This window comes from Phacochoerus africanus, chromosome 6, assembly GCF_016906955.1.
Source record: "Phacochoerus africanus isolate WHEZ1 chromosome 6, ROS_Pafr_v1, whole genome shotgun sequence".
Classification (NCBI taxonomy): domain Eukaryota; kingdom Metazoa; phylum Chordata; class Mammalia; order Artiodactyla; family Suidae; genus Phacochoerus; species Phacochoerus africanus.
Genome location: NC_062549.1, coordinates 94,656,255 through 94,681,615, shown reverse-complemented (window position 1 = coordinate 94,681,615; position 25,361 = coordinate 94,656,255). Strand labels below are relative to the sequence as shown.

At 38.1% G+C, this 25,361-nt stretch overlaps 1 protein-coding gene across 6 annotated transcripts in view; it reads right to left on the bottom strand.

The window, feature by feature from the left end:
• ASH1L (ASH1 like histone lysine methyltransferase) overlaps positions 1-25,361 on the bottom strand; it is a 185,672-nt gene that overhangs the window by 50,925 nt on the left and 109,386 nt on the right. For 5 of the 6 annotated variants that reach the window (XM_047784346.1, XM_047784348.1, XM_047784345.1 and 2 more), the window contains 2 exons: positions 24,630-24,809; positions 12,667-12,761 (listed from right to left, as the gene is read on the bottom strand). In XM_047784346.1, coding sequence (XP_047640302.1) covers positions 12,667-12,761; positions 24,630-24,809 — 275 coding nt within the window. The remainder of the gene's footprint in view (positions 1-12,666; positions 12,762-24,629; positions 24,810-25,361) is intronic. The other variant, XM_047784349.1, reaches the window with a different exon arrangement.

Below are 25,361 nucleotides of genomic sequence, written 5' to 3'. Positions count from 1 at the left end.
TATTTCTTGGGCCGCTCCCTCGGCATATGGAGGTTCCCAGGCTAGGGGTCGAATCGGAGCCATAGCCACCAGCCTATGCCAGAGCCACAACAACGCGGGATCCGAGCTGTGTCTGCAACCTACACCATAGCTCATGGCAACATCAGATCCTTAACCCACTGAGCAAGGGCAGGGACCGAACCTGCAACCTCATGGTTCCTAGTCGGATTCGTTAACCACTGCGCCACGACGGGAACTCCTTAATCCTCACTTTGAAAATGGGAAAAAAATCATTTTCTATCCATCTAGAAATTAGATGAAATCGTATCTTTTGTGGATTTTTCTTATAGTGCTGGAGCTGTGAAATCTCAAATCCTGCCACTCATCACTAGGCCAACAGAAAAGAAATCCTTTTCTTCCTCTCTTGAAAGAAAACTGAATTTGTGGGCAATAAAGTTATTTCAAGGAAGAGACTTGTGTTGACCTTGAAATCTAAGAGGGAAGGTCCATGAAGATTTTTCTTTTACAAAATCAATCCTGAAATGAACAACAGGAGGAGGAACATCTCCACAAAAATTCTCCATTGCTAAGGAGGTAGCTAGGCAAATGAGGAAACCAAAGGAGAGAGAGGTATCCAACAAAAAGAAAGATAACTATGGCTTTGCTTCTAAGATAGCTTAAAATCTGACAAAAACGTGTTTTTTTCTTTTTTTAAAACAAGAATAGGGTGACTGACTTCAGAAAAAGTCCTGTTTGTTTAAATAAAATCTAAGCATTGGGTTATAATATCACTCTTCAAACAGAAATTATTAATCTTTTCTTTTCATTCTATGAAAATAGTCCCAATACTCACTCCCCAAAGAAAAGCTGTAGTGGTAATATTTCAGTGAAATGTGTGCCATCAAGGGGGTTATAAATAATAATCAAAGATACTTAAAAGGAAGCTTCAAATTTCACTAGACAAAACATTAGTACAATGTAAAGTTTTTGGTTTTGTCAGCCTGAGGAAAAACAGGTGAGACCTAAAAAGATAGGAATATTGTGATTCACACCTTCCACTGAAAGAATGTCAGCTCCACAGAGGCAAGGATTTTTACCTATCTTGTTTATTGATGTATCACAATCATCTAGAAAACTGCCTGATCAAAGAGTAGGTATTAAATATTTTCTGAATGAATGAAAATATATATTCCGTGGCTTAAGTTTAGAGGTACTCCACTGTTATCTTATAGCCCTACTAAGTAATATCATCATCTTTCCTCAGTTTTTTGACTTTTACTCTCCCTAAGCAGTTAATCTTTCTTTCATTTTTTTTTTTTTGGCTTGGTTTACTAATTAATTTCCCCCCAGTTGTACTGAGATATAATTGACATATATAACTGTAAAAGTTTAAGGTGTACTGCATAATGGTTTGAGTCACATATATGTGAAATGATTATGGATATAAATTTAGTCAGCATTATCTCTCAGACATACAATTAAAAAAAGAAGCAAAAAAAGAAAAAAACTTGGGAGTTCCCATTGTGGCTCAATGGGTTAAGAACCTGACTAGTATCCAAGATGTGGGACACTAGTTTGAGCATACATGATGTGGGTTCGAGCCCTGGCCTCCATCAGTGGGTTAAGGATCTGGCGTTGCCACAAGCTGTGGTGTAGGCTGCAGCTGCAGCTCGGATCTGGTGTTGCTGTGGCTGTGGCAAAGGCCGTAGGCTGGCGGCTGCAGCTCTGAATGACCCCTAGCCAGGGAACTTCCATATGCTACAGGTACAGCCTTAAAGTAAAAAAAAAAAAAAAATAAAAAACTTCTTTACCTTGTGATAAGAACACTTTTAAGATTTACTCTCTTAACAATTTTCATAGATGACATTCAGTAATGTTAACTATAGTCATTATGCTTATTATATCCCTAGTACCTATTTATTTTATAACTGGAAATTTGTATCTTTTCAGCACTTATTCCCTTCCCCCATCCCTCAACTCTGGTAACCACAAATAATCTGATCTCCTTTTCAATTTTATACACACACACACACACACACACACACACACACACACACACACACACTCATGTTTTTAGATTCCATACTGTAGAGATCACATAGTATTTGTCTTTTTCTGTCTGACTTATTTCACTTAGCATAATGCCCTCAAGGTCCATTCATGTTGTCACAAATGACAGGATTTCCTCATATCTATACATTGTATTTACATGTATACTGTGGCATGACATACATATAACAACTCCTTTATCCATTCATCCTCTGATGGACACTTGTTTTCATTTCTTGGTTGTTGTAAATAATGCTACTATGAATGTGTGCAGGTATCTTTTCAAGTTAGTGCTTTCATTTCTTTGGATATATTCCCAGAAGTGAAACTGCTGACTATATAGTAGTTTTACTTTTAATTTTTTTTGAGGATCCTCCATATTGTTTTCCACAATGGCTAGAGAAGCATAATTTCTTAAACACAACCAACTCCCTCCCACTTTTATATTCTCAGGTGTCATTCTTCTAATTTAAAGCTAAATCCTTCTCCATCAAATTCTGTCCTTTGCCTCATTCTCAACCTTACCTAAAAATCTAATTTTAACATACTTATTGTAAACAACCACATTCAACTGTGATTATTAGAGATGTTATCTTCAATATGGTAGTGTATATAATTAAATGATCATTTGGCATTTATATACTTTATGGTTTTCTCTATTAATGTCATAGAGATATTCTCCAATTTATCATATATGTGATAAGGAATTATTCATAGAAAGAACTAAAGCTGAAGAATAAAAAAATTGACTCAATTCAAAAATGGACAAGGACTTGAAGAGACATTTTAGTAAAAAAGATATACATATGGCCAATAAGTACATGAACAGATGCTAAACATCACTAATCATTAGGGAAATGCAAATCAAAACCATAATGAGATACCATCAGGATGACTATTATGAAACAAAACCAAAAAATTTTAAGTGTTACCAAGGATGTGGAGAAACTGAATTCTTAAGTATTCCTTGTGGGGAGTTCTTATTGTGGCTCAGTGGATTAAGAACCCGATATAGTGTCTATTAAAGACATGAGTTTGATCCCTGGCCTCGCTCAGTGGGTTAAGGATCCAGCCGTGGCAATATCGGATCCTTTAACCCACTGTTCTGGGCTGGGGATTGAATCCCCACCTTTACCATGACCAGAGCTGCTGCAGTTGGATTCTTTTTTTTTTTCTTTTTGCCTTTTCTAGGGCTGCTTCCTGCAGCACATGGAGGTTCCCAGGCTAGGGGTCTAATAGGAGCTACAGCTGCCGGCCTACCACAATGCAGGATCTGAGCCGTGTTTGCAACCTACACCACAGCTCACGGCAACGCTGGATCCTTAAACCACTAAGCAAGGCCAGGGACCGAACCCGAAACCTCATGGTTCCTAGTCGGATTTGTTAACCACTGTGCCACGACAAGAACTCCTGCAGTTGGATTCTTAACCACCGTGTCCTGGTTGGAATGCCATCATATTTAACATTTTAAAAAGATGTTTTTACTCATACTTAACAGAACTGGGAAAAGCAGATTTGCTTCATCATTTCTGAAGTGGAATATATATCGAATACAAAAGTTTTTTCCTTTTTATTGCTGATTAACAGTGCACTGTATGAATACACCACAGTTTATTTCTTCTTCTATTAATGGTTACCCGGTCCATCTCTAATTTACAGCCATTCTAAACAAGGCTACAAGAAACATTACATCTTATGGACACAAGTATCATTTTTTCTTTGTAAGTGTATGTTTAGTTTTATAAAAGCTGCCAGAGCTTTTCAGAAAGTTTTACCATTTTACTTAAAGCAACTACATATAAGCTTTCTGGTTGAGCCCACATTTGGTGCTATATTTTTTTCTTTTTTTGACTGCACCCATGGCATGAGGAAATTCTTGAGCCAGGGATCAAACCTGTGCTACAGCTGTGACCCAAGCTGTTGGAGTGACAATGTTGGATCCTTAACCTGCTGTGCCACAGGAGAACTCCTTGGTGCTGTATTTTTTTTTTTTTTTTTTAATGTCCGCACCTGTGGCATATGGAAGTTCCTGGGCCAGGGACTGAATTTGAGCCACAAATGCAATCTATGCCACAGTTGTGGCAAGCAGGATCCTTTAACTCACAGTGCTGGGCTGGGGATCAAACCTGCAGCATCCGCAGCAACTCAAGCTGCTGCAGTCAGATTTTTAAACCACTGCACCAGAGCAGGAACTCCCTCGATGCTGTATTTTTAATTTTAGGTACTCTGTGGATGTGTGGTATCTCACCTCTGGTCTTAATTTGCATTTCCTTGATGAGTTATGATACTGAATATTTTTTGTGTATTTATTGGCCATTTGTATATTCTCTTTGGTGAAGTCTGTGTTCAAACCTTCATTTTATTTTCATTTTTAAAAATTACAAAAAATTTTTTTTGGTCTTTTTAGGGCTGCACCTGAGGCACATGGAGGTTCCCAGGCTAGGGGGTCGAATCGGAGCTGTAGCCTCTGGCCTATGCCACAGCCATAGCAACACGGGATCTGAGACACATCTGTGACCTATACCACAGCTCAGGGCAACGCCGGATCCTTAACCCACTGAGCGAGGCCAGGGATTGAACCCACATCCTCATGGATGCTAGTCAGGTTCATTAACCACTGAGCAGCTACGGGAACTCCCAAACCTTCATTTTAAAATTGAGCTGTCTTTAAAAAAATCATTTGTAGGAGTTCTTTATGTATTTAGGATACAGTATGGAATAGAAGGTACAGAGATTTCCCATATACCTCTTGCCCGTAAACATGCATAGCTTACCCCATTATCAATACCCTCCACCAGAGCCATACATGTGTTAACAAGTGATGAGTCTATATTGACATATCATTATCAAATTCCAGTTTCTATTAGGGTTCGCTCTTGGTATTGCATATTCTGTGGCTTTGGACAAATGTACAGTGACGTGCATTCACTATTATAGCACTGAAAAGAATAGTTTTGATGTCATAAAAATCCTCTGTGCTCTGTAGATTCATCCTTACTTCCCCCCAAACCACTGGCAACTACTAATCCTATTAATGTCTCTAAAGTTTTGCCTTTTCTAGAATGTCATTAAGTTGGAATCATATAGTATGCAGCCTTTTCAGATTGGCTTATTTCATTCAGTACCATGAAATGAAAATTCTTCAACGTCATGAAGCTTTAGTACTATGAATTTAAAGTTCTTCATAGCTTGACAGCTCATTTATTCTCAGTGTGGAACAATATCCCATTGCCTGATATACCACAGTTTACCCACTCATATAACAAAAGATATCTTGGCTGCTTTCAAGTTTTGGCAATTATGAATAAAGCTACCATAAACATGTGTGCAGGTTACTAAACAGACTTAAGTTTTCAATTTCTTTGGGTAAAAAATACCAAAGGAATTCAGTTGTTGGATTGTATGGTAAGAGTATATGTAGTTTTGTAAGAATACAAGTGATTTAAAATTTTTTTATTATACTTGATTTATAATGTTCTGTCAATTTCCGCTGTACAGCAAAGTGACCCAGTCATACATATAAATACTTTTTATCATATTATCTTCCATTATTTTCTACCACAAGTAATTGGATATAGTGCCCTGTGCTGTACATAGGACCTCATTTCTTATCCATTCTAAATGTAATAGTTTGCATCTACTAACCCCAAACTCTCAGTCCATCACAATTGACTTTTATATACTGCTTTTGTTTCTAGTAACCTTGCCATTAGTTCTAATACATCTTTTTAGATTTTCTACATACATGACCATGTTATTTGCAAAGAGAAACAATTTTACTCTTTGTTCATGACTTATATTCATCTTTTTTGCCTTACTGCACTGGCTAGCACATCTAGAATAATGTTGAAAAGAAGTAATGAAGGTGAACATTTTTACCTTTTTTCCAATTTTAGGAGGAAGCATTCAATATCTCATTAAGTATGATCTGCTGCTTTTTTTTTAAGTTGTATTAAAGTATAGTTAAGTATGATCTGCTTTTTATAACACTCAGGAAATTCCTTTCTAGTCCTAAGAGTTTACAATCAACTTTGTTCTGTAGTTGTTTTATTCAGCAGGAAGTTTTTGTTGGGTTTTCTACCAGGGTTACATTAGCCTCATAAAATGAGCTGGGAAGTGTTTTTCCTCTATCTTCATAAAGTGTTTCTGTAAGACTGATGCTATTTCTTTCTCAAATATATAAGAGAGTTCATAAAGGAAATTGTTTTGTTCTGGAATTTTTAATGTGTAAGATTTAGTAAGGAACTCAATTTTGTTCTTTTTTTCCTTTTTTTTTTTTTTTTTTAATAGGGCCACAGGTGTGGCATATGGAGTTCCTGGGCTAGGGGCTGAATCAGGGCTGCAGCTGCCGGCCTATGCATAGCCACAGCAACGCCAGATCTGAGCCATGTCTGCAACCTATGCTGCTGCTCACAGCAATGATGGATCCTTAACCCACTGAGCAAGAAATGGAATGGAACCTGCATCCTCATGGGTACTAGTCAGGTTCTTATAGCAATGAGCTACAATGGGAACTCCTCTTTTATTTTTATTTACCCATTTTTGTTTGGCTGCACCCCCAGCACATGGAAGATCCCACCATACATAGTCATAGCTTGCGCCACAGCAGCAACAATGCTGGATCCTAAACCCACTGTGCTACATGGTAACTTTCAGGAACTCAATTTCTTTCAGTGATAAGGGCTATTCATATATTTGATTTCATCTTACATTAGTTTTTTTTTTTTTTTGGTCTTTTTGCTATCTCTTTGGGCCGCTCCCGCGGCATATGGAGGTTCCCAGGCTAGGGGTCCAATCGGAGCTGTAGCCACCGGCCTACACCAGAGCCACAGCAACGCGGGATCCGAGCCGCGTCTGCGACCTACACCACAGCTCATAGCAACGCTGGATCGTTAACCCACTGAGCAAGGGCAGGGACTGAACCCGCAACCTCATGGTTCCTAGTCGGATTCGCTAACCACTGCGCCACGACGGGAACTCCTTACATTAGTTTTGTAAGTTGCATTTTGTAAGGAATTAGCCCGTTACACATACATTTTAAACTGGCATAGAGCTGAATTCAATTATTAGCCTCTTAATGACTATAGGATGATTAGCATGGATACTGGTAATTTACTTTATCATTTACTTTGTCTTGGTTAGTGCATCTAGAAATGATCAGTTTTGTTGCTATTTTCAAACTTTTGTTCCCTTATTGTCTGTTTAATATTTCATTATTCATTGGCATTGAGTATTGCCACCCCTCTTTATCTGTGGGTTCTGCATCTGTAGATTCAAACAAATTTGGATCAAAAATAAACTTTAAAAAATTCCAGAAAGTTCCAAACAGCAAAATTAGAATTTGCCCAGTACTGGCAACTATTCATACAGCTTTATAAGTACCTAGAGATGATTAAAAGTACAGGAGGATATGTATAGGTTATCTGCAAATACTATACGACTATACAAGGGACTTGAATATCCTTGGATTTCGCTATCTGAGGGCTCCCAGAACCAATATCCCACCAATACGGAGGGGACAACTTTACTTGATTATAGTAAACCAAGAGGAAGGAGTATAAGATGATTAGCATGGATACTGGTAATTTACTTTATCATTTACTTTGTCTTGGTTAGTGCATCTAACCAATATATATTAAGTACAAAATAAATATCACTTAATCCTCACAACTCAAGTTGGAAACAGTCCGATAGATAGGTGAAGAGACTGAGATGCAGAGTAGATAAGTAACTTGTTTAAGATCATTTAACTCTTAAGAGTCTGGAATGAAAAGAGTAGTCTATGTGTTTGATTCTAACGTATGCCAAGGGTCCCCAAGAACACCTTCAGGTTTGGTGACTAATAGTACTAGCATAAAATCAGACTCAAGACTCTACTTTGGTATAGCAAAAAGATACAAAGCAAAATCAGTAATGACAAAAATATATATATATATATATATATATATATATATATATATATATATGGCAAAATCTGGAGGAAACCAGGCACAAGTTTACAAAGTACTCTCCCAGTAATGTCACACAAGATGAAATCTATGGCAATGCATTGTGACAATATGCATAAAATGCTGTCTAACAAGAAAGCTCATTATGGAGTTCCCGTTGTGGCTCAGTGGATTAAGAACCCAACTAGTATCCCAGACCCTGCTCAGTGGGTTAAGCATCTGGCACTGCCATGAACTGCTGCGTAGGTTGCAGATGCGGCCTGGATATTGCATTGCTGTGGCCGTGGTGCAGGCCAGCAGCTGCAGCTCTGATTCAACTCTTAGCCTGGGAACGACCACAGGCTGCAGGCATGGCCGTAAAAAGAGAAAATAAAATAAAAAAAAAAAAAAAGAAAGAAAAAGAAAAAGAAAGCTCGTTAGAAACTTAGCACCCAAGGTTTTAATTGGTAGTTGGTCATACTGGTACCCTCTGCCTAGGATGTACTAAAATTCCAGATTCTTAGAATGAAAACATATGTTCAGTAGAAACCATACAGTTTATACAAGGCAGGCACAGTAAATCACTGTTATCATCTAGGAAGTTTTATATCAACAAAGGTAACCATTCTACTCAAGTTTCCAGATGTCAGCCACTGGCCAACCCTGTAAGCAGAACTTCTAAGAATAGAAGTCTGAGGCCTACTATCTTAATTATTTTGTGCACATAAGGTCTATGTTCTTTCCACTACATCAGGAAAAGTAGTCAAGATTTGACATGAGTCTGAATGACTGGTAGTGGCAACTGACAAAAGCTATGTTGAGAAGGATTCTGAATTATTTTCTGAGCTCAGCCAAAGAGTATCACAATATATTTCACAATAACTGCCAGAGTAAAAAGATGGGGGAAACTATGTACTAAGTAGCAGATTCTTGCTGATCGACATTCTACTGCAAAAACAACTACAGTAATTACATTTACTGAATGATTACTGTTAGGTACTATGCTAAGTATTTATGCACTGCTGTATTTAATATTCATATTAATTTCTACTTTAAAATAAAGATTCTGAGGCCTTGAGATGTGTCAACTTGTCCAAGGTTGCATAGCTGGTAAGTGGTGGAGGTGAAAACTTTTTTTTCTTTTTACGGCTGCACCTTTGGCATATGGAAGTTCCCGGGCTTGGGGTTGAACTGAAGCTGCATCTGCAGGCCTACATCACAGTCATGGCAATACCAGATCCAAACTACACCTGCAACCTATGTCACAGATCCTTAACCTATTGAGTGAGGCCAGGGATTGAACCTGAATTCTCATGGACACTATGTCAGGTTCTTTACCACTGAGCTGCAATGGGAACTGCTGGAGATGAATTTAAATTAAGGCCTAAATGATGCCAGAAACCAAATATGAAAGATTATGTCTTCATGTTTTTTGCTTCCCTACTTCCCAGAAAATTTCTGAAAAACTACGAATCCCCTTATGCATTTTTAAGTGTAAGGTAACAGAGTTGTTAATAATGTACTATTTGGTTATATCATTTAAAAATGATGAAGCTGCATACCATAAAGATTACGGAGTTCCTGTTGTGGCTCAGCAGTAATGAATACAACCAGTATCCATGAAGAGGCAGGTTCAATCCCTGGCCTCCCTCAGTGGGTTAAAGATCCAATGCTGCCTTGTGCTGTGGTGTAGGTAGCAGATGTGGCTTGGATCTGGCATTGCTGTGGCGTAGGTGGGTAGCTGCAGCTCTGATTTGACCCCTAGACAGGGAACTTCCATATCCTGTGGGTACAGCCATAAAAAGAAAAAAAAATCTTTAATACTTATCATTACTCATTAAAACATATCCCTTACTTTAATATTTAGAAAATTAAATTATTTCTTTTTATCCTTGAGTTAGCCAATTTCCCACCCAGGATAAAACTAGTGAGATCAAAATGTTCACGTTTTCCTTTAAATAGGACTTTTAAATTTTCATTTTCAAAGCCAATTTATCATTAGCAGATTCTAGGAAACAGCTAAATCTGCTGAGAATCAGCTTCCACTGCTATGACCTCATTTCTAAAAACAAAAGGTTCTTTGAAAAGAACTTTGGCACTAAGCCCAGAGAACATGGAACTTACTCTTACTTTCCTTAATTAAGCACTAGTACACTTATCTAGCTGAGAATTAAACATTGTAGTTAAACCATTCTCCAGCCATCCAATATAGATTCATTAAAGCAAACTAATCTTTATTGCAGAACTTGTCAATGCCTGTTGCCTTTTTTTGGCCGCATGTGCAGCATGGGAAATTCTCAGGCCAGGGATTGAAACTACATTGCAGTTTCAATCACCACAACTGTGGCAATGCTGGATCCTTACTTAACCTGCTGCTCCACAAGGAAATGTCCCTTGCTTCTTTTAATATAATGCATTGCTAGTGCTGGGCAATCTGGGCAGAAAAATGGAATTAGATAATTATAACACGGAGAAGAGCCCTATAGTCAAGAGCGTCAAGAGTCATAGGTCAAGAGAAAAACAAAAGTACAGGATCAACATATAGTACACAAGTAAACTGTTCCTAAAAAAAATAACTGTCATCCTACGGTCAACAGTTTTTTTTTTCTTTTTTGGGTGACACACGTGACATATGGAAGTTCCCAGGCTAGAGGTCAAATTGGGGCTACAGCTACTGGCCTATGCCACAACAACAGCAAAATGGGAATAGAGCCATGTCTGCAACCTACACTACAGCTCATGTCAATGCTAGATCCCTAATCCACTGAGTGAGGCCAGGGATCGAACCCAAATCGTCATGGATATTAATCAAGTTTGTAACCTGTTGAGCCACAAACAGAAATCCCTTATGTTCAACAATTTATCCTAATCTCTCCTCTTTTCTTTCACTTGTATAACAAGTATTTATTAAACTTCTATTATACACCAAACACTGGGAAATCAAAGGAGAATAAAAAGACAAATGACTCTGTGCTCCTGGAGCTTATAATCTAATAGGGGAGATGGACAGTAAATGAGTAAACTAATACAGTAATTATAGAGTGAAACAAACAGGGTGCTGTGATACTGAATAAAGGGAAGAAGCCTCTCTAACAGGATAATCAGGGAAAAAATTTTAAAGAAAGTGATATTTAAGCTGATACTGACATTTAGCTCATCCTTAAAGGATGAAAAGAAATCAGCTGGGGGAGTTTTGATGAAGAACTTTTCAGGCAATGGTAATAATAAGCATAATGATCATTTGGTGGGAAGCAATTTGGTATAATTTGGAATCTGAAAAAAGACAAGCATAACATAATACAGTGTATAAGGGAAAGATGAGAAGAGATAGATGTAAAATGATGAAACAGTCAGGAACCAGACCATTTCAGTCAGGGTAAAGAGTTTATACTTTACTGTAATGGTAGGCCACTGAAAGATTTTAGGGATGATTTAGTTTAAGTTATAAAATCATATGGATGTAGTGAGAGATTATCATACTAAGTGAAGTAGCTATAGAAAGATAAATATCATGGGATATCACTTATATGTGGAATCTAAAAAAAAAAACAACAACACAAATGAACTTATTTACAAAACAGAAATAGACCCACAGATCTAGAAAACAAACTTATGGTTATTAAAGGGGAAAGGGGAGAGGAGCAAATTAGGAGGATGGAAGTAACATACACACACTACTATATATGAAACAAATAACTAACAAAGACCTATTATAGAGCACAGGGAACTATAGTCAATATTTTATAGTAACTATAAGGGGAAAGAATATGAAAAAAATTTATATATCAAACACAGTGCTGTACACTTGAAACTAATACAACACTGTAAATCAATTATACGTTAATAGAAATATTAAATTAAAAAGTTATAAAATGATTTCTCTTTTTACGGTGTGGAGAGTGTATTGGAAGGGAGCAAATACGCAAGTGGAGAGATCTGAGTCTACTGCAGTGGCCTGAACAGAAGATAACAGTAGCATGGTCTTGAATGATGGCGGTAGAATTTGAAGAGAAGTTGGATATATTTCAAGGATGAAAATAATGAAACGTGGAGATGGACCTGATAAGGTGATGCAAGAATAAGGGAAATCAAGAATGAGTTCTAGGCACCCCTTTTTTATTTGTATTTTTTGGCTGTGCCTGTGGCATGTAGAAGTTCCCAAGCCAGGGATCTAACCTATGTCACAGTAGTGACAATGCTAGATCCTTAACCTGAACCACAAGGGAGCTCCAAGGTACTGTTTACTTATCTAGGATTCTGAAAGGTATTATTATTAAAATGCTAAGCAAAGACTTTTTCTCCAAAATTAAGAGAAAGATAAATCTTGATCAATTTTCAAGCATATAAATGATCAGAAAAAGGAGTGGGTCCTTTTTCTTTGATTATTACATATCCATAAATCATATCCCTTTGAACACAGAAAACATTTGAAACTGAAGTAACAAATAGTTGGGTTTTCCTAGATGATATACTAACATAATCAAGAATATGTAACTGTTGTTTACTGAAACTTCAGTGAATAAGAGTTACATCATTTTGACTCCTAGATAGCAAAAGAGTTTGAAAAATTCTTCAGAGTGAGTATAAAATAAATGGTAAATACTTGACTCCACTGGAGATATAGAAATAACAAGAACACAAAGATATTATCTCCCAAACCCAAAAAATATCATTTCTTCTCAGCAATATATTGTATATACTAAGTACTCACCAACATGAATGGGGGCTGGGAATAATCCATATTCATGTTCTCCTGGAGTGTATTCCAGCTTTTCTTTCTTTAACTGGATCAATCGGCTCTTTGGGCTGTGATGAAAAAGAGAATGGAAAATAGTCAGAGGCAATGAAATTTCCTCTTCTGGTCAAATACAGAAAACAAATCACTATCAAGAGTATTTGTTTTGGTAATCATTGTGTACAAAAATATCAATCACTATGTTGTGTACCTGGAACATGGTGCTATAAGTCAATGACACTCAATTTAAGAAAATGAAAAACTCTTTTGAATCAAAAATCACTTTTACAATAAATATAATAAGAAATGAACTTGGCTTCTTGGTAATTTATGTGAAAATACTGGGGGGATTTAATTAACAATTAAAAAATAGTAATGTAATCCAACTGAGCCATAAAGTACAAATTTCATAAAGTAGTAAAAATTCCAAATTTATAGAGTGGTAATTTAAGAAAAGTGTATCAGGAAAACTATGCACTTTTCTATAATTTTGAACTTACACTTGTCATTTCATGTGATTCTCCTAATAAGATAAAAAGAAAATTAATGGTAATAAATGGGTTTATATGTATGAACTATTCTGGGTGACTTGTTCTACATGTCAGAAATAGTTGATTTATATACATATCTGGTTTGTACATAAAATTCTGAATTGGGGGAAAAAAAGAGTATTGTTTTATTTTTACTTTTTTGGCTATGTCTGTAGCATACAGAAGTTCCCAGGCCATGGATGGCACCCTCAGCACAGCAGTGACCTGAGCCTCTGCAGTGACATCGGATTCTTAACCTGCTGAGCCATCAGGGAACTCCAAAAGAGTATTGTTTTAACAGTGGCTTAAATCTTTTTTTTTTTTTTTTTAAGAGCCACACATGCTACATACGGAAATTCCCAGGCTAGGGGTCAAATTGGAGCTACAGCTAGCATCTCTTTTGGAAGGCAGCTATGCTCACCACTATACCACCAACGCTTGCAACTAGCTCTTCTTCACTGACCCTTTGGTTGTTGAGTAGCATGTTGTTTAATTTCTACATATTTATGAATTTTCTTTCTTTCTTTTTTTTTTTTGGTATTTTTAGGGCAGTACCCATGGCATATGGAAGTTCTCAGGCTAGGGACTGAATTGGAGCCATAGCCACCAGCCTACGCCACAGCCACACTAGATCAGAGCCATGTCTGCAACCCACACCTCAGCTCATGGCAATAGCAGATCCTTAACCCACTAAATGAGGACAGGGATCAAACCCACATCCTCAGGGACACTAGTTGAGTTCGTTTCTGCTGAGCCACAATGGGAACTCTGGCAGTGGCTTAAATATTAAATGCTTATGTTTGGTGGGGGAGGGATACTAAGCATTTTCATATATATATATATGCTAGTTGGGTTCGTTAACCACTGAGCCACGACGGGAACTCCCATTTTCATACAGAAAATAGATATAAGAAAGACCCTCATCAGCATACTCCTAAAGTTCTGCAGAAAGAACCTAAATTTCAGATTTGATCATAATGACTGCCTTATATTTGGTTAATGATTTATAGTTTATAAAGTATTTTTACATATTATCATTTATATCAATTCTTCTTACCTGATGGATAAGAAATGTTAGCTCTAGTATATAGATTTGAACACTGATGCTCTATAAGGCTGATTTGGATTAATCTCAGTAGCTGGTAAGGGGATTCAAGATGAAAATCTCAGTTTCTTGCTCAACTCACATTCACTTACTATTCTCTTTATTCCACAATGTTCCGTAAATGTACCTTGTCCACTCATTTTATTGGGTATGTGTTCCTAATATTTGTTATGAGATCAAAGTCTAAAGAGATTTCAGCTATATAAAAGAGGGGAAAAAAGGGGAAAGAAAAAGGAAATGACAAAAAAATAGGTGAGAAAAAAGGAGTTCAGGAGAGACTCATTCGGTCTGGTTTTATTTTCCTTTACAGTTCTAATAAGGTAAGATGTATATATTTCTTTCTCTATGAAATCCGAAATACTGCCTTTCAAAAAACAAATCTAGGAGTTCCTGTTGTGGCTCAGTAGTAACAAACCTGACAAGGATCCATGAGGACGTGGGTTCAATCTCTGGCCTCCCTCAGTGGGTTAATAAGGGTTAAGGATTAATCGAAACATTCCAACAAACAAAAACCCAATTTGTAAAGGAAGAAGTAAAACTATTACTGTTTGCAGATGACATGATACTATACCTAGAAAATCCTAAAGATGCTACCAGAAAACTGTTAGAGCTCATAAATGAATTTGGTAAAGTTGTAGGATATAAAATTTATACACAGAAATTGACTGCATTTCTATATACTAACAATGAAAGATCAGAAAGAAAAATTAGAGAAACAATTCCATATACCATCACATCAAAAAGAATAAAATACCTAGGAGTAAATTTACCTAAAGAGACAAAAGACCTGTACTCTGAAAACTGCAAGACACTAATGGAAGAAACCAAAGATGACACAAACAGATGGAAAGACACACCATGCTCTTGGATTGAAAGAATCAATGTTGTTAAAATGACTATACTACTCAAGGCAATATACAGATTAAATGCAATCCCTATCAAATTACCAATGGCATTTTTCACAGAACTAGAACAAAATATTTTAAAATTGGTATGGAGGAGTTCCTGTTGTGGCTCAGTGGTTTAAGAATCCGACTAGCATCCCTGAGGATGTGGTTTGATCCCTGGCCTTGCTTAGTGGGTTAGGGATCTGGCGTTGCTATGAGCTGTGGTGCAGGTTACAGACGTAGCTCAGATCCCAAGTTACTGTGGCTGTGGTGTAGGATGCACCCTGGATCCTGAGCTTCTGTGGCTGTGGCATAGGCCAGCATCTGCAGCTCCAATTTGACCCCTAGACCGAGAACTTCTCTATACTGAAGATGCAGCCCTAAAAGAAAAAAAAAAATTTTGTATGGAAATACAAAAAGCCCTGAGTAGCCAAAGCATTCCTGAGAAAGAAAAATGGAGCTGGAGGCTCCCTGACTTCAGACTATACTACAAAGCCATAGTCATAAAAATAATATGGTACTGGCACAAAAACAGAAATATAGATCAATGCAACAGGAAAGAAAGCCCAGAAATGAATGCACCTATCATCAGTTAATCCAGGAGGAAAGAATATAAAATACAGAAAAGACAGCCTTTTCAATAATGATACTGGGAAAACTAGAATGAAATTAGAACAGTCTCTAACACCATACACAAAAATAAACTCAAAATGAGGAGTTCCCATCATGGCTCAGTGGTAACAAACTCAACTAGTATCCACGAAGATGTGGGTTTGATCCCTGGCCTTGCTCAGTGGGTTAAGGCTCCAGTGTTGCCATGAGTTGTGCTGTAGGTAGCAGACACAGTTTAGATCTCTCATTGCTATGGCTGTGGTGAAGCCTGGTTGCTGCAGCTCTGATTCAACCCCCAGCCTGGGAACTTCTGTATGTTGTGGGTGTGGCCCTAAACCAACCAACCCCCCCCAAAAAACCCCAAAAAACCCAAACAACAACCCCCCCGCCCAACCCTCTAAATGGACTAGAGACCTAAATATAAGATTGGATACTATAAAACTCTTAGAGGAAAACAGGATGAATACTTTCTGACATAAACCGCAGCAATATCTTCTCAAATCTACCTCCTAGAGTAATGACAATAAAAACAACAACAAAAAAACCAAACGGGACCTAATTAAACTTAAAGCATTTTTCACAGTAAAGGAAACCCTAGACAAAATAAAAAGACAACCCACAGAATGGGAGAAGATATTTACAAATAATGCAACTGAAAAGAGATTCATCTCCATCTACATAAACCTCTCTTGTAGCTAAATATTAAAAAAAAAACCCAAACGACCCCATCAAAAAAATGGGCAGAACATCTAAGCAGACATTTTCCCAAAAAAGACATACAGATGGCCAAAAAACCCATGAAAAGATACTCAACATCACCAATTATTAGAGAAATGCAAATCACAACTACTATGAGGTACCACGTCACACTGGCCAGAAAGGCTATCATCAAAGAGTCTACAAACAATAAATGCTGGAGAAGGTACAGAGAAAAGGGAACCCTTACACTGTTTGTGGGAATGTAAACTGGAGCAACCACTATGGAAAACATTATGGAGGTTCCTCAAAAAACTAAAAATAGAACTACCATATGAGCCAGCAATCCCAGTCTTGGGCATCTATCCAGAGAAATCCATGATTCGAAAGGATGTATGTACCCCAATGTTCACTGCAGCACTACTTACAATATCCAAGACATCGAAGCAACCTAAATGTTGACAGAGGAATGGATAAAGATATGGTACACATGTACAATGGAATATTACTCAGCCATGAAAACAATGAAATAATGGCATTTGCAGCAACATGGACGGACCTAGAAATTATCGTACTAAATGAAGTTATTAGTAAGACAGTGACAGATAAATATCCTATGATATCACCTGTATGTAGAATCTTAAAAAAAGGATACAAATGAACTTATTTGCAGAATAGAGAGTCACAGACTTTTAAAAACATGGTTACCAAAGGGGACAGGCAGGGGGGATGGAGGAGTGGACTGGGGTTTGGATGGAAATGTTAAAAAATTAGGTTGTGAAGGAGTTCCCGTCGTAGCACAGTGGTTAACGAATCTGACTAGGAATCTGAGGTTGCGGGTTCAGTCCCTGGCCTTGCTCAGGGGGTTAAGGATCCAGCGTTGCCGTGAGCTGTGGTGTAGGTTGCAGACGAGGATCGGATCCTGCGTTGCTGTGGCTGTAGTGTAGGCTGGTGGCTACAGCTCCGATTAGACCCCTAGCCTGGGAAACTCCATATGCCGCGGGGAGCAGCCCTAGAAAAAGGCAAAAAGAGACCAAAAAAAAATTAGGTTGTGATAATGGTTGCACAACTATAAATATAATAACATTCACTGAATTATTAAAAATAAAAGAAAATGTGAGTAGACTGATAACTAGTAAGGCGAATAAATCAGTAATCAAAACCTCCCAACAAACAAAAATTTAGGAACAAAAGGTTTCACTGGTAAATTCTACCAAATACTTAAAGAATTAATAAAAATCTTTCTTAAACACTTCAAAAAAAAAAAGGAGGAGGAAACACTTCTTTTTTTTGCCTTTTTTAGGGCCACACCCAAGGCATATGGAGGTTCCCGGCAAGGGGTCCAATCGGAGCTACAGGTGCCATCCTATACCACACCTACAGTAACGTGGGATTTGAGCTACGTCTGTGACCTACACTACAGCTCACAGCAACACCAGATTCTTAACCACTGAGCGAGGCTAGGGATCAAACCTGCAACCTCATAGTTCCTAGACGGATTCATTTCCGCTGTGCCACAATGGGAACTCCAAGGAAACACTTCTTAATTCATTTTATGAGGTCAGCATTACACTGACACCAAAACATGAGGACACTATGAGAAAATTAAGAGCTAATCTCCCTGATGAAAACAGATGTAAATATCCTTAATGAAATATTAATAAAGTAAATCCAACAATACATTAAATGGTCTACAGCCCATGATCAAATGGAATTTATTTCAGGGATGCAAAAATGGTCAAACATCTGCAAAATCAATGTGATATACTAGAAAAACAAAATAAAGAATAAAAATCATGATTGGAGTTCCTGTTGTGGCTCAGTGGATTAAGAACTCAACATAGCGTCCATGAGAATGTGGGTTTGGTCCCTGACCTCATTCAATAGGTTAAGGACCTGGTGTTGCCACAAGCTACCGCGTAGGTCACAGATGCAGCTTGGATCTGCTGTGGCTGTGGCATAGGTCTCCAATTCAACCCCTAGCCTGGGAACTTCCATATGCTGTAGGTATGGACATAAAAAGAAAACAAAAATCATATGATCATCTCGATAGATGGAGAAAAAGCATTTGACAATACTGCACATCCATTTATGATAAAAACACTCCACAAAGTAAGTAATGTATCGCAATGTAATAAAGGCCATATAAGACAAGCTCGCAACTAACATCATACTTAATGACGAAAACATGGAAGACTTTCCTGTAAGAGCAGGAATAAGACAATAACATCTGCACTGCAGAGAAAAACTGTTATAAAGGACATAACTGATACAATTAGTGAAATTTGATTATGAACTGTACATTAGCTAATAGTACCGTAGCAATGTTAAGATCCTGAATTTATTTGTACCCTGTTTATAGAAAGAGATGTCCTGGTTCATAGGAAATACATTGTGAAATAATTATGAATCATAGGTTAAAATTTCTATAACTCTTTATTAAAAAAATTGAGGAGGGAGTTCCCTGGAGGCCTAGTGGTTAACAACTGCTGTGTCTTAGGTGGATCGATCCCTGGCCCTGGAACTTCTGCTTGCTGAAGGTGCATGCAGAAAACACACATGCATGTTTTGTCCAAAAAACAAAACAAAACCCAAGGAAAAACAAAAAAAGGAGGTCCCCTCTAGTGCAGTGGGTTATGGATCAGGCATAGGTTGCAGCTACAGCTTGATTCACTCCCTGGCCCAGGCACTTCCATATGCCCTGGGTTCAGCCAAAAAAAGAAATAAAAAACCGAAGCAAAGAAAACCCTGAGAATAAAAATATGTCTGTATATGTGTGTAAGAGAAAGGTAGAGGAGGGAGGGAGGGAAGAGGAGAAAGAAATGTAACAGAATATCAATATTTGATGAATCTGGGTGAATGGTACATAATGCTTTTGTACAATATTGCAATCTTCTTTAAATTACCACATAACTGTGCATAAAAATAGATAATAAACATACACTTTAGGAAAATACTAAAAATTTTTTACAACAAATTAACTTATTATGGTAGTATGAAATTATTTAATGTTTAAATAATAACTATCTTTGGAGTTTCCTTTGTGGCTCAGCAGTGGCAAACCTGACTAGTATCCATGAGAATGCGGGTTCGATCTCTGGCCTCGCACAGTGGGTTAAGGATCAGGCATTGCTGTGAGCTGTGGCGCAGGCCAGAGGCTGTGCTCTGATTCAGCCCCTAGCCTGGCAACTTCCATGTGCCACAGGTACAGTTCTAAAAAGACCAAAAAAAAGACTAAATATCTCTAGCACCAACTAACTTCTCACCTTGGGGAAAGTATAAAATAATACATTTGACTTGCTTTAAGTAACTTTAATAATTTATTACAGTGGGCATAGAAAACTAATACACAGGTTAACTTCCACTAACAGTTTGATGACCATACAACTAGACATTTTTTGGTGTCTATATACGAGGTTTAAGAGGTTTTCTTTCTTTTTTTTTGTCTTTCTGCCATTTCTAGGGCCGCTTCTGTGGCATACGGAGATTCCCAGGCTAGCTGGTCTAATCAGAGCTGTAGACACCGGCCTACGCTAGAGCCACAGCAACACGGGATCCGAACCGTGTCTGCAACTTACACCACAGCTCATGGCAACGCCGGATCCTTAACCCACTGAGCAAGGCCAGGGATCGAACCTGCAACCTCATGGTTCCTAGTCGGATTCTTTAACCACTGAGCCATGACGAGAACTCCTAAGAGGTTTTCTTAAACCACGGAGTACTGACTATATTTTTATCCAGTATCTTAGTGACATCATCATAGACCCAGGAGTACATAACAAAACACTGGAATCATCACTGATTCTAGCCCAATCCTTTACTCCCTCCCATTCCTTCAGTCTTTAATTCGTTTCAAACAATGTCAAACAATGTCAAGAGTCCATTCCTTCCGAATAAATAAATAAATAAATAAATAAATAAGAGTCCACCCTTTCCAACATCCTGCCACTGCTATTATCTTAGTTCATTACATGATTTCTATCCTGGAAAACCACAAAGGTGTCCTACTTCCTAACTGGTCTTTTCATTTAATTCATTTCCCATACTGATACCATGGTCTTATCTTGATTCAATTTTAACTGACCCAAACTCTCCCCTCAGTTTTTAAAAACTAAAATGATTAATATAAAAAAGAGTAACTTTGGGAGTTCCCATTGTGGCTCAGTGGAAATGAATCTGACTAGCATCCATGAGGATGCAGGTTTGATTCCTGGCCTTGCTCAGTGGGTTAAGGATCATTTTTTCCATGATAAATGAGGTTGAGCACACATACCAACAGAAGGTATATGCAAACTTTCTATATACTTTCCAACAATTTTGTCATGAACCTAAAGCTGCTCTAAATAATTGTTTATTACTTAAAAAACCAAACCAATCCCTCCCTCAATTGCTACCAATAAAAAATAGCACACAAAAATACAGTGGTTCCACAACTTATAAAAATGCATACATGTGTTAATCAATGTTTTTAAAAAAAGATTCCCAAATAATTTTCTTCCAATTTATTTCTGTAAGATGAAGAGCTAGTTCTAACATAAACAAGATCCACTTCAGAGTGAAAGACTTTTCTGTGTCTTGAGATGTTTCAAAGCACTGATGTAGTTGATACTGATCTTTTGAGGCACAGTATGACACTATTACTAATCTCCCATTTTTAAGAATTCAATCCTTAAATCTCAATAGTAAAAATAGAAGTAGTAATTCCTGTCATGGCGCAGCAGAAACAAATCCGACTAGGAACCATGAGGTTGCGGGTTCAATCCCTGGCCTCGATCAGTGGGTTTAGGATCAGGCGTTGCTGTGAGCTGCAGTGTAGGTTGCAGATGTGGCTCGCATCCTGAGTTGCTGTGGCTGTGGTGTAGGCTGGCAGCTGTAGTTCTGATTGGACCCCTAGCTGGGAACCTCCATATGCCATGGGTGCGGCCCTAAAAAACAAAAAACAAAAAATAAAAAAACAGAAGTAAAAGTTGAACTTTATTTCTTAGTAGAAAACAATATATTTCTACATTCTCTCTTCAGAAAAAACACTGCTTTAAAATCATAACTATATTAGATGTTCCCAAAATACATTTTCATTTTCTCATTTGTAGTGACAGAATATTAATTTTTTTCAGGTGTTGTCATCTGGAATAATGACCATTATTTCCCAGCCTTTCCTGTGGCTAAAGTGTGGTTACATGATTGTGTTCTGGTCAGTAGCTATAAATGATGTTTTTAAGTTTCCTTTCTTAGATTAGCTGCTATAACAAATTACCACCATGGACTGGGTGGTATGAACAACAAAATTTTATTTTACTTTTATTTTTTTGCCTTTTAGGGCTGCACAGGCAGCATATGGAGGTCAAATTGAAGCTACAGCTCCCAGCCTATGCCACAGCCACAGCAATGGAGAATTCGAGCCATGTCTGCAACATACACCGCAGCTCAAGGCAATGCCGGATCCTTAACCCACTGAGGCCAGGGATTAAACTTGAGTCCTTTTGGATACTAGCTGGGTTGGTTAATGCTGCACCACAATGAGAATTCCTCCTTATTTTATTTTTTTCTTTTTTAGGACCGCACCTGTAGCATATGGAAGTTTCCAGGCTACAGGTCGAATCAGAGTTATAGCTGCTGGCCTACACCATAGCCATAGAAAGGCAGGATCCAAGCCGCATCTGTGACCTACACCATAGCTCATGGCAACACCAGATCCTTAACCCACTGAGTGAGGCCAGGGATCGAACTCGCAACCTCATTGTTCCTAGTCAGATTCATTTTTTCCGCTGCACCCCGATAGGAACTCCCTCCCTTTCCTCTTTTATACTCTCTGTAATGAAGATCTTATGGCTGGATTCTAGCAGTTACTTTGGAACAAAAGGTAACCATAGGAATGAAAGCTTAGTGCTGAAATGCAAGAACCAAGAGTCTAGGTCCCTGAAGACACTGTAAAGATACCATATTAACCTTGAACTATATTTCACAACTTCTTTTGAATTAAAAGAAAATAAATGTTCATTGTTAAAAACTCTTGGTTATTTCATAGGATTTTCTATCACTGACAGCTGAAACTAAGCTTAACTAATAAAACATTTTCATGACCCAAGAAGCAAAAATGGAGGGCAAAGAGCTTATGCGATACCTACCTCAGTAGCAAATCAATGAAAGATCTTTTCAATGCAAAATAGTGTTGAGGTTTACATATTAATCACTTTAATCACACCAAGTCAGATATACCTCTAATACGTAAACTTTTCCCTTCTAATTTGACTCCTTTTTTGCCTAAATTCAGACCCTCATGATCTTTTTTTTTGGCTGCTGTGACAATGCCAGATCCTTCATCTGCTGTGCCACGAGGAACTCCCCTCATGACCTTCTGATGGATACTGGGAATTTCTGCCATTAGTAACTCATTCAATTCATTTTCCCCTCTGTTGCCAGAGTTATCATCTTAAAACACAAACTTATATTTTTACTTCCTTTTCTAAAAACAGCATTTTTAATTTCCTGTAGCTTAGTGGGATAAATATCTTAGAGTCATGAAGTCTATGAGTTCATGGTCCCTATCACACAATGCTTATTTCCACCACACCAATGTACTTCAGAAAAACTGAACTTCTAAACTGCATATACACACACACATATATATATATTTTTGGTCTTTTTGTCTTTTTAGGGCTGCACCCGCGGCATATGGAGGCCCCCAGGCTAGGAATCTAATTGGAACTGTAGCCACCAGCCTACACCACAGCCACAGCAACGCCAGATCCGAGCTGCATATGCGACGTACACCACAGCTCACAGGCAAACCGGATCCTTAACCCACCGAGCAAGGCCAGGGATCAACCCACAACCTCATGGTTCATTTTTGCTGAGCCACGACGGGAACTCCCATAAATTGCTTTAACATACAAAAAACCTTTGCATACTAGTATGTGCCTTGGTACATGCTATTCTAACTGGAATGCCCTTCTCCATCTTGCAAACTACTACCGAGCCTTCAAAACCTAACTCACCTATATTCTGTGAACTACTTATTACTCAATAATACAGTTAGGTGATACCCCTTTGGGGCTGTGAAAACTCTCAGAGTACTGATCAAGCTGTACTTTCCCAAGGGCGTATGAAATTCTTAAAAGTAAGGAGTATTTTACTCATCTGGCAAAGCTCTTGGAATACAGAAAGCATTTAACAAATGAGGAATGAACGTAGAAAATCAAGATCACTTTAGATACACGCTTAGTACCCCTTTTCTTTCCTTTTTTTTTTGGTCTTTCTAGGGCCACACCTGAGGCATATGGAGGTTCCCAGGCTAGGGGTCAAATTGGAGTTGCAGCTGCTGGCCTATGCCACAGCCACAGCCATGTCAGATCTGAGCTACATTTTCGACCTACACCACAGCTCATGGCAACGCTGGATCATGGATGCTAGTCAGATTCGTTTCTGCTGAACCATGATGGGATCTCCCTCTTTCTGTTTTAAATTTTGGCTGTACCTACGACATGTAAGTTCCTGGGCTAGGGATCAAATCCCTGCCACAGAAGCAACAACGCTGGGTCCTTAACCTGCTTAGCCACCAGGAATTCTGTTCGATTTCTTATTTTTAATTAAAAAAGGCATCCTCAGGAGTTCCCGTCGTGGCTCAGTGGTTAACGAATCTGACTAGGAACCATGAAGTTGCAGGTTCGGTCCCTGCCCTTGCTCAGTGGGTTAAGGATCCGGCGTTGCCATGAGCTGTTGTGCAGGCTGAAGATGTGGCTCGGATCCCATGTTGCTGTGGCTCTGACATAGGCCGATGGCTACAGCTCCAATTAGACCCCTAGCCTGGGAAACTCCACGTGCCGCAAGTGCAGCCCTGGGAAAGACCAAAAAAAAAAGGCACCCTTAGAATCCAAACTATAGAAATGTACCCTAGAAAGGCAGAGAGAAGATAAAGATCATGGAAAATAATTAGCCCAAACAACACATCATGAGTACAGCAATCGTTGAAGTATTTGTGATGAGATATGTATTCCTGTATATTACATTTGTATTATGCTTTTTTTCTTTTGATAGTCAAAGTATTATTTAAAACTTGGAAGAATAACAGGTATTTTTAAAGGATGTCAGCTGATAGGTACCACTACTTACTCTGTAGTTTTGTAAACATCAGAATACAGCCCTGCTTTCTGATACTTCTTCTTTGGGGGACGTGGGGCCTTCTTTTCTCTTGGGATGAGAGAAAGCACAGGCTGCAAGGTACTTTCAGGTTCGGGAAGTTTGGCTGGGGTTTCAGGAGGACTGGGAATCTCAACTGCTGCTTCAGTAAAGCTAGAAAGAGAAGTTTAAAGATAATTTTATGATGAAATTTTTTTCCCTACAAATGATTACCTATTTAAAAAAAAACATCACAGCAATAAAAAAAGAGATATGGGGACTTCCTCATCTGGTCATGCTGGAGTAACAGATACTAGACTTGTCCTCCTGATAGAAACTAGTAAAAACAGAGCAAACTACTATAAACCTGGAGAATGTTTACAAAACAATTACCAGACATCTGACAATAGTGACTGAAGCACTCTGGTTCCTGAGAAAATTGGAGGGAAAAAAAGAGATGATTCCTAAAACCACTTTGCCCTTATAAGAAGGACTAAGGTGGAAGGAGTAAAACCAAAGTAGATAATGGCCAATCTGATGAGTTAAAAACAGATATCAGAGAATGGAGAAGCTGAAGTAAAGGGACTGAAAGGCAGTGCAAAATGGAGTGAAGAAAGCTATGGAGGAAAATAACTCTTGAAATCTGTGAATGCGTCTCCTTTAGCATATTGCTAAATACTAAGTTTGTGTATTATGCAGGGCAAAATTCCATAAGGCAGGACAAAG